The following is a 15,249-nucleotide window of genomic DNA, read 5'->3' as shown; positions in this document are numbered from 1 at the left end:
TCAGGTTGCTCAGAGCCCCCTCCAGCCTCTCCTTGAATGTTCCCAGGGATGGGGCATGTGTCATTTCTCTGGGCAGTGTGTTAATATAGCTTCTGTATGTAGTGAATTCTAAAATCAAATGCCTTCAAAACAGTCTAGTTGCTGAGAGCCACTTCTGCAGAGTTGCATGCCTTTGTTCATCACCGTCATCTGCAGTTAGAATTGTGAAGCCATGTTACACAAGTACTTTTGTTTGCAGCTCCAGATCAAGTTCTGATGCTCTAATGAATATTCATCCTAGAAAGAGTTGGGAGGGGTTTAACTGGTGTTATTACAGCTGTGAAAGCACATGCATTTTAGGGACTTAAAGTGACTGCTCGGCAGTACTCAGTGACAGGGCAAGAAGTGGTGAGTGCAGACTGAAGCACAAGAAATTCAGTCACCTTTTCACTGTGAGAATGGCCAAACACTGGAGCAGGTTGTTCAGGGAGGCTGTGGGGTATCAGTCTGTGGAGATAATCAGAAGCAGACTAGACACAGACTTGACAACCTGCTTGAGCAGGGAGTTGAAGCAGATGGTCTTGAGAGGTCCTTCCGACTTTTGTGATGCTGTGAACCGTACAGAGAAAAGAAAAACTTGGATCGTTCTGTGCTTCTGTAGTTTGAATTTTAAAAATGTATCAATTGCAGAAATAGCCAAAAGAGTTAGCTTTTATTTTTCACTTATTTTTAACTTTTTTAAACTTTAATAAACTGTAATTACCTGTCTGCCTTATTGGTGCTTATCGGGGGCGGGGGAAGTGTCTGTTAATGATGAGCCTAATAGTTTGTTTAAAAATAAGATCCATTCTGTGGGCAGTATATGTTTTTCCATTTATTGGAGAAATTTAACATGTTTATTATTATCACCGTATGTGGGCACACAGCAGGGGTTTGGGTGGGAACTGATAGGGAACTTTCAGAAAATGATGGTTAAATACATGCTCCAGACATAGAATTAGTCTTGGTGAAAGGGTTTAGTAATTGATATTTTTCAAACCCTAGAGTAGCTGAGTGAAATATCTAAAGAAATGACGCTTTTCTCCACTGGATGGTGCTGCTTGCCCAGAGTTGCATGACTATCTCTAGCATCATTTTATGAGAAGCCCAGAAGATTGGCGTTAACTTCTGAGCTGAATTTTTTAGCTGGAGAATCGTATGTTGTTTCCTTTCTCACTCTTAAGGCATTGGTGAACAAACATTTCTGATACATTGTTGACTAAACAGTCTTTTTTTTTGTTGTTTGTTTGGAGAGGGGAGATGATTTTACAGTTGCTGTATGTGGCATGAAGTTGTTCCTGGCTTTCTTAAATACTTCTCTGAAGATGTAAGCAAGTTTCTTTATTTTCCTGCATCTGCCTTACTGTGTTTTAAAATAAGAGTGTGCTAATGTGGCAGAAATGTGAGGATTAATGCCATAGTGGTAGGTAAAGAGGTTTGAAATACTTGGATTGAAAGTGCTGGAAAAGGATAGGTCTCTTAAATGGTCAGGCTTGAGAAATCTCTGTATTAGGTGCCCTTTTGTTTTGTTGCCAGTGCCCTCCTGGGAGTAAAACATCTTAGGGCTTCTCTACAGAGAGACATTCAGGAGAAATAGTAGAAATTAACTTGTAAAGTGGATTAGTTGAACTACATCAAACAACTTAATTTGGAAGTTGATTTAAATTCACACATACAGTTGATGTGGATTACCTCTCCTGTGTAGACAAATCCTTAGATACATACAGTGGCTTTACAACTGTAAGAATTGCTTTGAATTTAATTTCTTGGGATTTGCAAAGTCACCACCTGGGGAACTAGTTACAGAGAGCATAAGAGAATATGGGCAAACATAAAATGTTGTAATAGTTAGGATTTTTTTTAAAAGGCACTGAACAGTTTTTGGTGACTGAGGGTAAGTTGATGTTAATCGAGAGATCTTAAACAAAGGGACAAAGTAAGAAATATGGTTGAAAAGGAGGGCTGCCGCTTGACTAGGCGTCATAACCTCTGTTAAATTGCTTCTTTTTGGTGTCTACGTTTGTATCACCGTCAGTTACGGACAAAAGCAACAGCCAAGGTGTTCCCTGTTTTTATAGGACTTAGCTTTTTCTGTCAGCTTGCTAACTTTTTAAATCACACCCCCTCCCCCCACAAACCACTGGAAACCTGGGTCCTTAAATATCAGTTTCATCTTGGGTGAGGGAAGATGCCAAAGCATGCTAATTGTTCCAGATTCCTAGCTTGATGTTTGAAACACCACACTAAATGAGGGAAGTAAGCCACATCCCTAAGGGAGCCAGAGTTTTTTTTCTCAGTGGGGCAGCAGGGAACCCTAATTTGCTTGGGCTTTTAAAATCACAGTCCACAGCGGCGCTTTACCGCCTTTTGTTAGCAGTATAGGCAGGGCTGGTTGTAGATGCTTCTACAAGCATCTATGCTGAAGGCTGCCTGTTGGAAGTAAGTTGTTTTCCTGTAGAGAAGTGAACCAAGTGACAGCTGTGTCGATTCCTCTCACAGCACTCAGTTATTTAATCTTACTGGAAAATCTTCTTTTATGGACTGTTTGGGGTTTTATAACATTCTTTGTCAGACTGTCACTTTTTACGGGGCTGCCACACAGCACCTATTTTGAGCTTTAAAGCTTCCGAAGTATGTTAACAATAACCACCATCATGCATTCTGACAGTATTAGTTCTTCAAGAATGAAACAAAACTAGGCAAAAAATGAATCAAACATCCCTGTAGTGTTCTGTCCTTCTGGCCGAAATCCTAAGTGTTGCATTTTGGGGAAAAATGACTTCCTGATTATGTTGAAAGCTCTTCAGTGGACTTGGCTTCTCACTGAGTTTGTATGGCCTTGGGTTAATCGGTCATTTTTGATCCGCCGTTTCCCATCTTGTTTAATGAAGTTCGTAATCTTCCTGTCTCCCATTCTTTGTCTTGTTTATTTAGGTTGTCTTCCTGAGTATGTTTAGGTGCATACTTAAAGTGGCTGGTTAACTATGCTAGCTTTTCTTCCTTGATTTCAATGAAGCTGTTCCTGATGGTAAAGGCAAGCACACGCATGTGGGCCTGGGGGACTGTAGTTTTTTTAATAGTCTGCATAGGACAAAGGGGCCTTGATTCTCGTTTGGATCTCTTTTAACACCTGCAATACCTTCCGGTGACTTTTCAGTTTCCCAATAAACAACTCTGTGGCAAATCCAAAAGTTGAAACCCCACTGGTTTGTGTTTTGTAGTTCAATTTCTCTGGTCACTTCTATTTGATTTTTTGATTTGGCATTTGTTATGAAGGCAAATATTAAACTTCGGTGTTCTGGTTAAAAGGAAGACTGGCTAGTGGGTATTATCCGGAACTGGGAAAGCCAGCACTGTAGTCTCATCCCCTATAGATTTCATGTTGAAGCCAGATATAAAACAAAGTTGGAATAAATATGGAATTTAGGCCTGTACACTTAAATGGTAATCCTTAAAGCCTTCCCTGAATTGCAGCCCATCCTTAGGGATGACAACTTCCATAGCAATTTTACTTTGGCATTCTTCACATTAATAATTAATACTTCCACTAGCTGCCTTTTTGCATTATAAGGTTTAGTAAAATTAAACCTTATGTGTTTAGTCTGGCATAAGTTCAGGGTTTTTTTGCAATGAAGAGCTTTTTTTGAATTCATTAAAGGCTGTACAAATGTCAATAGTGTCTGTCTGGATTTTTTCTTCCTGCTCTAGCCCGAAGAAGGCAGAAGTGGTCTGTGGATCCACGAAATAGCGCTTGGAGTAAAGATGAATCTAAATTTGGCCAGAAGATGCTGGAAAAGATGGGCTGGTCCAAAGGAAAGGTATGATCTGAAGGAGAGTTGTCTAGTTGAAGGGTGAAAGACTGCCAGGGGACTCTTGATCTCAGTGTTTAAAACAGACATGTTCATTCTATTTTATTTATTCTCTTAAATGCACAAAAAATTTGAACAATGTTAGATTTCTACAGTTCATTACAAAGGTACTTGCTTGCTTGTGCCTTTCCTGCTTCCTAGTTTTTCTCCCCTTTCTTTGACAAGGTGATATCCCCAAGTAAGAGTAGGAGTTGGCACATTAAATCAGGTGGTGGTTAAAGGCTTTAAGTTGCCTTTATACCCTCAGTTCTTTCCCTGTCTTTTGGTTCTGTGTAAAGCAACTCCAGGACCTGCTTAAGTCTTTCACCTGTTTTTAAAGATTACTTCTGATCTGTTCCTTGAATGGCCAAATGCAGCGTTATATGAGCTGTATTCCTTCCCAGCTCCAGCCTGTACCTGTGGGGTGAGGTGACAGGTTTCTGGTGCTAACAGTAATCTCTAGGTCAGTGCAGGCAACTACAGACTTCTCAGCTGCCCCTTAACAGCAGTTTAACTTCCACAAAGGTGTCTCAGCAAAGCTGAGATTTGGCCTGCATGTCAGCATGTTTAATGAAATAAATGCACACACACACCCCCCCCCCATCTTGTTCGCTCCCAGCCTTTTTTTTTTTTTTTGAAAGGAATAAGATTAGCATCATTCTTAATTCTGTGAATGTATTAAAACTTAGACAAATGAGCCTATTTTTTGATTTCTCTGTGTAGCCTGCTGTTGCCTCAGTTGTCTTACAGTCAACACATACAAATCTGGCTCCTAACTGCCTCTCATTTCACAAACAAGCAGTGGTACCTGGTACAAAGGCTGTGGAAGTCAGGGAACCGGCATTGGTTTTACTAGGCTTTAGACCAGACTGTTAAGACTATGGAACTTGAGTACTGGCTTTTTATGTAAATTGTATGCATAGGTGTTCTATATGTGTAAAATTAAAATAGGTATGTAAACCAGAGTAGAAGAAATGTTGTTAAATGTCCTGATTGTATTTTAGGCAGCCAGCTTCCCTGACCGTAGAGAACACCTTTGTTGTTTTGAACACTGTTTGTGTCAGGGTGTGAAAGGAAGGCCTTGTGGTGGTTTCTGTCTGTCACCCACCCCTGCACTTCAGCTACCAGATCTTCCTTTACAACAGTTATAGCTGTGCAAGAAGGATTTATATGTCCATTCCACTACAAACTCAGACAAATGGAACTTCAGCTTGATGAAATCAATGGGCCAAAGCCCATCTGTGCAGTGAAATTAAGCTGCTTACACTAGTCCTGTTATTAGTTGTATTGGAATTGGGTCATGGCAGGATGTGTAGCCAAGTGTCCTGCTTGTTTTCATACTTTTTGGTTAGCAGAAGTTTCAAGGTAGATTTTCCACCCCACTGACTAAATAAACTCTACTGCATTTGTAATAGTGACAGCCTTTTTGAAATATGCCTCATTGCTTCAAATAATAGATATGGCCAGGATCTATCCACAGGGCTTCTATCCACTACTCCACCACATACATGTTTATTATAGCCATACACTTGGCTAGTGGTTTTTATTACTGGTGACAGATTAGGAAAAAAAGCAGGTGGAGACCAGGAGTAAAGTTTAAACCAAATACTTTGTCTTTCTTTTCCCCTCAATCATACAATTAGAAAAGACAATACTGTGCCTAAAGATTGCTTCCCAGATTTGAATGATTATGGTTTTTAGGACAGACAAACCCAACATTTGTTTGCTCCAATATCTTCATCAAATTATGAGTGTGAATGAGATAGAAGAAGTTCTTAATGTCCTGCTAGCTCCAGTCTGATCCTCTCCCTGCCCCCGCCCTCCACCTTTGCTCTGTATTGTATGTTCTATGTGGCATCTGTCTTACAGCTGTTACGCAGCTGCCTTCCCAGTGGCGGAGGTTTTTTTGGTGAGAGGCACGTTCTTTTTATGTAGTGTCTTGTTTTAAAATTATAAACACTTTGGACTTGCCTAGGAATGTCAGGTGGCTTCCTGATTAATCACCCAACTACTTAATGTTGTTGCTATTTTAGTGTTTATAATGCTTCGCTGGAGGCTTAAGTAGTAAATTAAAAAAACTTAATATCTCATGTGTGCTAATGCCTGTGAATGAATTCAGCTACAGGCAAGCAAATAAATAGTAAGTTGTGATTTCTTGCTGTATTTCATTGCAAACTATCTTACAGTACAAAAGCTCTAATTGCTTAGTCACTGCTGTAAAATCCTTACATTTTTACCATTAAATCTTCCTTAGGGTCTTGGGGCTCAGGAACAAGGAAATACAGAACATATCAAGGTTCAGGTGAAAAACAACACGCTGGGGTTAGGAGCAACCATCAACTATGAGGTGAGCAATAGACCCAGGTACGGAAATGACTCCCATTTCAGCTAAAGCACTATCTTTGTAATGGGAAGTTGGTGAAATCTGTTGTCACATCTGACGGCAGCATGTACCTATGCAAATGTCTTTGCAGAAACTCTTGACGGAGTTTAATTCTCTTTTGCTGGGTGTTTTAGGAGCAAGTACCTGCTTGGAAAGGTTACAGTGAATTCTAGGAGCATGCTTTTTGGGGATTTTTTTTGCTTCCAAGCAAATTGCTGAAGTACTTGCTTTCTCCCTGTGTCTTCTGCTCTGCTTAGCTTCATGCCTTCTGTTCCTCTTCCTGATACAGTCACCTTTCTGGATGGAGTTCAGGTACATAGGCAGAGCAGAGCATGGTCCTAAAGGTGCTTGTCTCATAATCAACACCTTAACTAACTTTGTTGCTGGAAGTAGTTACACTAGTATTTCCAGCCTACTTTTGGAAGCATCTTTCACAGACGGGGGACACAGAGAGCCAACAGCAGCTCAGTACTGTTTAAGGACTTAAAAATGCAACCCTTATAATTTCTGCACTTTGGAGTGACTGTAGCAAGCTGTTAGCACTGCCACCCCTCGAGCTTCTGAGGCTTCCTCCCACCAACAAGGATTGAGTATGTGGAGTCTTAGTATCTGTTTTAGCAAACCTTTTTGTTCTGAAGACTTTTGCCTTGTATTCATGTGGGTGATATTTACAGGACAACTGGATTGCTCATCAGGATGACTTCAACCAGCTTCTGGCTGAACTGAATGATTGCCACAGACAGGGTGAAACAGGTAGGTTCATGCTTTACTCAATCAGATGCTGGAAGCTTAGCAAAGTTTCCATTCTTAGTCTTAAAAGGCTAGCTGAGGCCCAGTCCTTTGGGCTGCTAATAGTCTCCTTGCTGAGGTTCACAACTCCCCATTCTCTAAAATCAGTGGGAGCCGAAGGAGATGTTTTCCATCTATGACCGTGCTCAAGTTTGTGTACCTGGATATGTACATCTCAGTGGAGCAGTTTTACTCTGTCAGGCCTCTATTAAAGGCTTTTTGTTGGGGAAGGCAAACATAAAATTTTGAACCTGTTTATTTTATCCAGGACCACAACATGGAGGACTTTTTGCTGGGATGTGCTACAGCAGCACTTGTTTCTTTGTTATGCAAGCAGAGCCAGTATGAATGCTCCCAACACAGTCACTCGCCATTGCAATGTGCTTCCCTTCCTTTTACTAATGAACTGTCACGCCTGATTTCCATGCTTTGGTGGTTTCTTAAATACCTACTTTTCCTGGCCTCAGAGAGCTGCTGCTTAGATTTTGACTCAGAGTTATGCATCTATGTTTTGAGTGTAGCATAATGTGATTTTTGGAGCCCTGATGCAGAGCACACAAGTGGGGAAACTACACAACTTTCCCAAAAAGGCTATTTATAAAGTCTTTTCATTTTGAAAAGCTTTGTACAGTTTGACCTTGGTTTGTAAAAATGAAGTTATGCAAAACTGGTGTGTGTGAGCTTACAGAAAGAACTGTACACATCAAATAGTTTATCATCTCTCCTTTAGTTAGAGTCAAGTTTAAACTCTGATCATGTATCTAAACAACTCTCTGTGGAGTGTTGATAAACCAAGGGCTCCTGTTTGGGCACATCAGCCTGTCCACGTCCTGCTAGTGGCAGAATTGCTGGCTTAGTGAATTTAGCAACTGGTCATTCATTCATTCTTAATGTCTGAGCACAGAAGGTTTTCTAGGAGAGGCGAGACAGAAGGAAGAGGAGGAAAATCAGTTAGCAAGAAGGATCAAACTTGGTTTCTAATCCTAGAGAACTCAGATTAAAATTCTGAACCTAATGCTTTAAAAAAAAATACATAATTAAATTGCCGCGTAAGTTATGCTTGTGCATTGGAGCCCTAAGCGTTGTCTGAGGCCACACAGTGCTAGGTGCTGTAGCTGAAGTCCTCAAGAGGTAGAGTAGCATATCATGGGGAAATTCCAAAAGTTCCTTTCTACCTTTATACCTAAATCCTACCCAAGTTCCAACTTGAGCCATGGGAAGATCAGTTAGGTGTAGCTGGTGGGAAACCTGGAAACTGATGAAGAGAGCTGAAATGACTTGCCCAAGGACACAATGAGTCAGCACAGAGGCAGGTTCATTGAGCAAGGCTGTCTTGTTCCTAAATCTGTGCAATATTCCCTGGGTCACCTGTACTGATGCAAAGTAGCCCCTGAACAAACCGTATTTCTCCCTGTTTTGCTTAGTTATTTTTCCTTGGCCTTATAGGAGCTGAGACAAGAGTTTTCAATCACTAAGGACAAATTTGGGTGCACTTTGAAAATACCTGGTCAGAATCACATTTGGCGATTTGCAGACTGCAGGCATTGCTCTGAAACTTGGGGTTTTGGCAGTTGTTTAAGCTGGCAAAACTCATCCAGATCATGCTGCCTGCAGCTGTGCTACAGGATCAAATGTTACATTACTGGCCATCATCCAGTTTCAAATTGCATTAAAAGTCAGCTGAAAAAGTTCATTGTTCTTAAGTGGTGTAGTTGCCAGGGTTGGATTGCAATTAGAGATCGGGAAGGAAGGGCCCTGTGGTGGTTAGTATGCCAACATTCAAATACCCTTGAATGTACATAGTTTTAGCTTTCTTTTTTCTTTTTTTCTAGCTGCACTTAGTGAGGAGTTTTGATTCTTAAGTTTGTTTGCTGGGATACTAAGTGATGATGACTGTGTCCCTTTCCTGTTTGTAGAATGAGGCCACAATATGCTGGACATGTCTGAAATGTTCTTTGGAATATTCATCTGTATCAGATTTGCTATAGAAATGACACATGGCTTTATTGCTATGACTGAATTGCTTTAAAAAGCACATTAATATTCCTGCAGTGCTTGCTCAGTTTGTCAGGATTTACCAGTCACTAGAAGATACATGCATGTACGCACCTGCCCATTGCAAGTGCCAGCACGTTTCGGTAGTGAAATTTCTGCTGGAAGGCACAAGGCGGTGCTGCTGTCCCTTTTGCTGTAAGAATAAAGTGCAGGAGGAAGCCCTGTGGAAATCCTTGGCTGTTCAAGTGGCTCGGAGAGCAGACTCAAAGTGCCTCATCTTTGGTCAGGATACTTTTGTTTTGATGCTTACTTTCCCCATAGACCCTTTTTATTAAGGATTTTGAAGCTGACTGCAAACTGTCTAAAACTGAGTTTGCTAGTCCTTCCTCTGTTCCTTAGGGCTTATTGTGTAATGGAAGAGTAGATTTCAGGCTGCTTTCTGGTAGTCAGCTCTCCGGCTGCAGACTACAGATTTCATTTTTAGGTCAATGACTCTCATCAGGTGTCACTACTTATCCAATGGTGAAGCGCTGTAATTCCAGTGTCAGAAAAGCTTGGTCTGCAGAGCTTTCAGGGGTGGGATCGTATGAAAAAGGTGACTCAACTTGGCTGTCATGGTTTGGGTTGATTTCCCTACCCATCTTGGTTGCCACTGGTAGGAAGAAAAAACATCTAACTAGATTGGCCTTGTCTAGAGTTTCAAAGCAGAGAATCCTATGGTGACTATTTCTTTTCAGGACAGAACTAATAAAGTAATTAACTGAAGAGCAGGTTACCTCCTTCTGAGAATTCCTTGTAAATTAAAAGGCTCTCTGGATGCAAAGAGTATATCTGTACCAGTAAAATAACCTGCCACAGCACAAGAACTTGGTATCTCTACTGTTAAATAGTTAGACTAATACTTCACACGGTTTTGACCTGCACAAGGTAACGTTCTCCCAAACAACTCCTGAGTGAATTTGGCACTTAGGCAACCCCAGAAACCATTCCTAGTGGACAGTTTAAATGTAACCTCTCTTCTGGAAGCTAGGAAAATTAAATAGTGTAGATGTGGTGACTTGTTCCAGCTGGCTTCAGGGACAGAAAAGTGCTGGTACCATTGCATTTCCTTGTACAGATGTATCAGACTATGTCCAGATAGAGGCACTATGTTTGGTGTTAAAAGTGGAAAGCCTGTCTGTGTGATATTTTTTTCCCTTTTTCTTTCTACCCAGTCAGGTTTAGTATTTTATTTTGTACTGTTTCTTACACCTTTCTCAGACTCTGGCACTGGAGATATTTTGTGACAAACAGCACAATAAACCCCAACCTATTATTTTTTTACCATAGAAGTGAATTTGCCTTTGACCTGAAGTACCTGTATCTGCCTTTTCAAATTACATTAGATAGGAAATGGGAAGGGAAAGGGATGTGGCAAAAAAAATCAAGCAGCAACATGTCTCAGACAAAACTTACCATGCTTCCTTCGATAATATATTGTGATATGTTGTTGAGACGTGGTTTTGAAAGAGAAAGTTAAATATACTGTTTGAATTTGGTGGTTAGAGTGCCTCTAACAGGGTTGGAACCTGTTTGTCATGTTTGGGTGTTGTTTTTTGGGGGTTGTTTTTTTTTAGAGTCCTCAGTGAGTAATCAGAAGAAGACATTCAGTCTTGAAGAAAAATCCAAATCTTCCAAGAAACGTGTCCATTACATGAAGTTTGCAAAAGGTAAGAGGAGTTCTGTTTCATAAGCTCTAGCCAAGATTAGAAAACACGTGTGTCCAGGTGATCTATTGCCTTCTGGGGTCTAAATTTGGCAAGTAAAATCTTGGTTTAGAAATACCCCCTGCATCAACTTAATTAAAGCTATAATACGCTCTTCATCTTTAGTTTGGACAACTTTGGATGACTTTAGGCTGATACTGTTGAATAAAACAATTTCTGTCTGAAGGAACCATCAGCTGAATAAAGCAGCAGTGAATGTTTGAGTGATCTGTGCATGGGTGGGGGATGGGAGGGGGAGACGAAGGTGGGAACAGAGTTACATGGGCATCTGCACGGCACTTTACTCTGCAATCTCTGATAACCCCTGCTAAGAGATCATGTGGATAAGATCAGTGATCAGATTAAACCTCAGTGCAGGAGGACGAAAGCCCTCTTACATCTACCAGGTACTTTATTGGATAAATTAGGGCAGGGGCTGGTGGGCAGAAAAACTGTATCAAAAACTTGTGGAGTTTAGTAATTTCTTTCTTAGAGTGATGACATTATTTCAGCCATCCAGCAGTTTTGGGTCTTGCCAGTTGTTCAGTCCCTGGCTCTATTTCTTTGTTGATTGTGTTCCCCTTTCACACCACTATGTGCCCATGGTGTGTCTATGTTACATGTTTCAGTGTATGGATAGGATCTGTTTCTGCTAATGGGTAATTTATTAAACTTAAAGCTCTGAGTAGTGTTTTCTGATAGCAAATTCCTCGGCTAAAACAGAGGTAATTGACGTTTGAATGGAGGCCAAATTCTGATATTGGGGTTCGAGATTTTTGATTAAATAATTCAGCCATGAAGTTGAACATGTTAACATAACTCTGCAACTTTATGACATTAAACAATTAAATTGGTTCGGGGCTTGCAAGTACAAAGGCCATGGCCCATTTGAGGTACTAGCAAAGAGGATTTATTTTGATTTGGATTTAAACTTTTGCTAAATATAGAGAAAAAAGAAGTGTCTTTTGAGCATGTAAAATATGCAGCAGGGCTTTCATATTAACAATATCCCTTATTTGTTTGGCTGCACTGTTTCTGTAAGGTAGGCCCCTATTTGATTGTACCTCTCTGATCTAAAACAGGGAAACTGTCCTTTTTCAGGGAAAGAGGAAAAGTTATTTGAGAAAGGCCAATGTTTTGGCCCTTGTTGTTCAAGTCCAATCCTGCTTCCTTTTAGACTAAACAAGACAAGTTCACACAAAAGTGGGAGAAGGGAGCAGCAACAGTAGAAAATGCAGCTTCCGTTTCTGGTGTTTTGTCCTTGCTGCTGGAGGATCATAGGCACCACACACAGCCTTAGCAGCCACACTTGGATTTGTGAAATACACACCAATACGAGATTAAGACAGTGATTTAAATTGCTTTTCTGGTAGCTGTTCCACCGTGATGCTGCAAAAGATTTGCACTGTCAGCTAATTTGGTTTTCTATTAGAGAATGCAAAAAAGTGGGGGATACGTCTCGTGGGGCAGGGAGAAGGCAGGGAAGGAAAGTGTAGGGTAAGAGGAGGAGCAGCAGGATTGTGTCATGTTCCAAGCCTTGGCCAAGATAAAGCTGAAAACAGCCACCAGTCTCGTCTGGTTTGCTTGGATAAGAACATCTAGAGGCTGCGCAGTGAGACACCAGAAAGTTGGGTAACACTTTCTTCTTGAGGCTGATGTGTCTGCTTACCCTCTGTGGGCAGTTAAGGATCCTGAGAAGAAGAAACAGGTGGAATAGGTAATCTTTTTAAATTATTTTTTTTGGTTCATTACAAGCACTTAGATTCATTTTGAAATCAGTGATTTTGGAATCAGAGTAAGGCCCCAGCAGACTCCTGATAGGTTGGCCTATCTGGGCTAATTTTGTTTCTTTAATTTTTGCTGACTGTTTTTAAAGAATTTCCTGAGACGAGCTGTGGACAACAGCATAAAGACTTCTGCACTGTGGAATGAGCTAAACTTTTGCTGGCATCTCAGAATATCACATCACACCCTTCTGCTTCCCCCTCCCTGCTCCATGTCTGATATTCAGCTAGCTACACAACAGTCAGATGAGAATAATGGTCCTACTGAACTCAGAGAAATCTTCCTTCACCCCTGAAATGGTTTTAAATTGGAATAATCCAGTGTGTTGCAGAGATGGAGGATTTGCTTTTCGGAAGCAATTTTCGTGAATCAGCAAAAAGTCCCCACTGAGTAAAGATGGACTTCTTAATTATTTTTTTTCCCACTGTATGGAGGAGCTGTAATTCCCTAACTCTTGTCAGATTCTTCTCATGAGAATCCAAAGATGTGCAGTTTCTCTTTGAACTTTTCTTATGTGTAGGAGGTTACAACTCTTCTTTCCCTTTAGGGTAGTGCAGGCTCCTTCCCTCATCTTGCTATACAAATTGTAGCATCAAGTCAGGGGAAGCAAGCTGCTGTTATATGTTTCCCTGTGGGCATACACCAGCAGGCTGTGGTTGTTTTCTCACCAGCCTTTCCCCCTACACACACACACATTTCCTACCATGCTCAACCTCCATTTAGTGTCTGTAACATTCTCCTGAGTTTTTGTTCGTCTCCAGAAACAGTTTCTCTACCTCCATGGGTCACAGTTTGTGTTATCAGAGTGTACTTGTTATCACCAGGTGTGAATGTTGTGGGCTTTTTTTTCTCTCCTTACCCCTTTCAGGTAAGGATCTCTCTTCGCGCAGTGAAGATGATCTGTCCTGCATATTTGGGAAGCGACAGAAGAGTATGAAAACCCAGGTAAACAAGAGGCTTCACCTTTCTCTTGTTACCTTGCATATCATCCCTTTAACAAAACCATACTTAAATGTCTTTCTGCTAATGAGATTACTGCATGCCCACCAAAAGCAAGGGGTCTTCTGCCTGTGAAATTACTCCTGTTTCTATGTGAAGGCTGCAGGTCAAGGGCTGTGCTCTGAACCTTTAGGAAGTACGCATGAATTTAATACATATTTTTGTGAGTTATTGTGATGTAACTGCTTTGGAGTTAGGAAACATCAGTATTTTAATTTTACACTTAGGCAAGATACTTTGCAACGTAGATAAATTTTGCTTGATCTGGAAGATCCATAAATATCCAAAATAAAATATGATATTCAGTACCATCTGACCAATCTCAACAAACTGCCCTTATTTTCAGAAGAATTGAGAAAGGCTGAGCAGCTGCAAACAAAGAATTCAAAGATGACTTGAATGGTGATAAATGTTTAATGAAAAGACCTTTTCCCCAACTTTGTGTAATGAGATCAAGGTTTGTCCTAGCATTTATTTTATTTATCAATTCATTAGCATTTTGCACTTGCAAAGAACACCCTTGCTATGTCGGTATATAAAGTAACAGACTTACACTGTGACATGACTAACGTATCCAGAATGGGGTTTTTTGAAAAAAATAACATCTTGAAAAGCGAAAGAGAATATGTTGCAAGAATTGCCCTGTTGGTTCTGAGTTCTCTGAAGTCTCTTGTCTAGAGGGAAAGATAAGGCCTGAAATTAAATCGACAATTCTGAAATATCCTGTATGTTTTTGACAGCTTGCTGGGTTGGGCAGTACTCTTGAAAACTGTTCTGTAACTTCACTGTAGGCCACTGTGAGCTTCTGGAGGAGAGCAGTAGGGGAAGAAGGTGCTAAGAGATCCTGGATAGCAGTGAAAGTAGTACAAGGTTTGTAGGTGTGTAAATGCTAGGCTATATGATAAGGGAGCTTGTGAAAAACAAATAGCGATCCACTGGGGATTCTCCGCTGGAAAAAACTCTTACTATAAAGTAAAGAATACTTCAGTGGCATGTCTTGAATTGAACAGTTTGAAGGGTTTGATCTTGACATTATCCCGTATAGTGTTATAATGTCAGTGAATCTGCTGTAGGTTTGAAAGTTATTGGTAGCTTTATTGGTAAGAGGAAAATGTCAAGTCTGTTTTCTGAGTATTCTTCTCTATAAACTGCAAAAATACAGTTACAGCTAATTAAACCAGGAGGCTAGAAGAAACTGAAATTAAGAGCTGTCCTGTCTTGTCTGCCACTGTGAAAAACAGTATGAACCTTTGTTACAAGTCACGAGGTTTGGCTTGAAAGGTAAGACTTGGGAGTAGGCCATCAGCCACAATGGAACCCGTTGTAGCTTATTACTGTCTTGAAATGAGCATTTGGGGGCTTAAGTTCGGGGAGAGTGGTTAGAGGTCTCAAATGCTGTGGGTAAGCTCGCACCCTTGGAGCCCCCTTGAACTACTACTTAGCTCCCCTGCTGTCAGGTCAACATAAAGCAAGACAAACCGGGATTTAATGCAAATCACCAGTGCTATGGTTAAGGGAATAGATTTTGCCCACCCAGGAGTTGTCTCAAATAGGTTTGTTTTCTCTGCATCTCCTCCATCTTTTGAAACTAAAGTTTGGAAAGTGTTGTTGCTGCCTTTGGGACTTCATCTCGCAGAGCATTTGTTCTTTTGTTGGTGGATGCTGCAGATCATGTGCCTTTATGGCT

General features: G+C 40.7%; 1 protein-coding gene across 2 annotated transcripts in view; it reads left to right on the top strand.

Moving 5' to 3' along the window:
- The window catches only part of PINX1 (PIN2 (TERF1) interacting telomerase inhibitor 1), a 60,252-nt gene that overhangs the window by 1,461 nt on the left and 43,542 nt on the right, over positions 1 to 15,249 (top strand). The window contains exons 2-6 of one of the 2 annotated variants that reach the window (XM_005244052.4): positions 3,727 to 3,836; positions 6,121 to 6,213; positions 6,924 to 7,002; positions 10,650 to 10,742; positions 13,432 to 13,508. In XM_005244052.4, coding sequence (XP_005244109.2) covers positions 3,727 to 3,836; positions 6,121 to 6,213; positions 6,924 to 7,002; positions 10,650 to 10,742; positions 13,432 to 13,508 — 452 coding nt within the window. The remainder of the gene's footprint in view (positions 1 to 3,726; positions 3,837 to 6,120; positions 6,214 to 6,923; positions 7,003 to 10,649; positions 10,743 to 13,431; positions 13,509 to 15,249) is intronic. The other variant, XM_055810674.1, reaches the window with a different exon arrangement.

Source organism: Falco peregrinus, chromosome 7 (assembly GCF_023634155.1).
Source record: "Falco peregrinus isolate bFalPer1 chromosome 7, bFalPer1.pri, whole genome shotgun sequence".
NCBI classification, from domain to species: domain Eukaryota; kingdom Metazoa; phylum Chordata; class Aves; order Falconiformes; family Falconidae; genus Falco; species Falco peregrinus.
The sequence above is the reverse complement of the archived record's forward strand: the minus strand, read 5'-3'. Positions and strand labels throughout refer to the sequence as shown.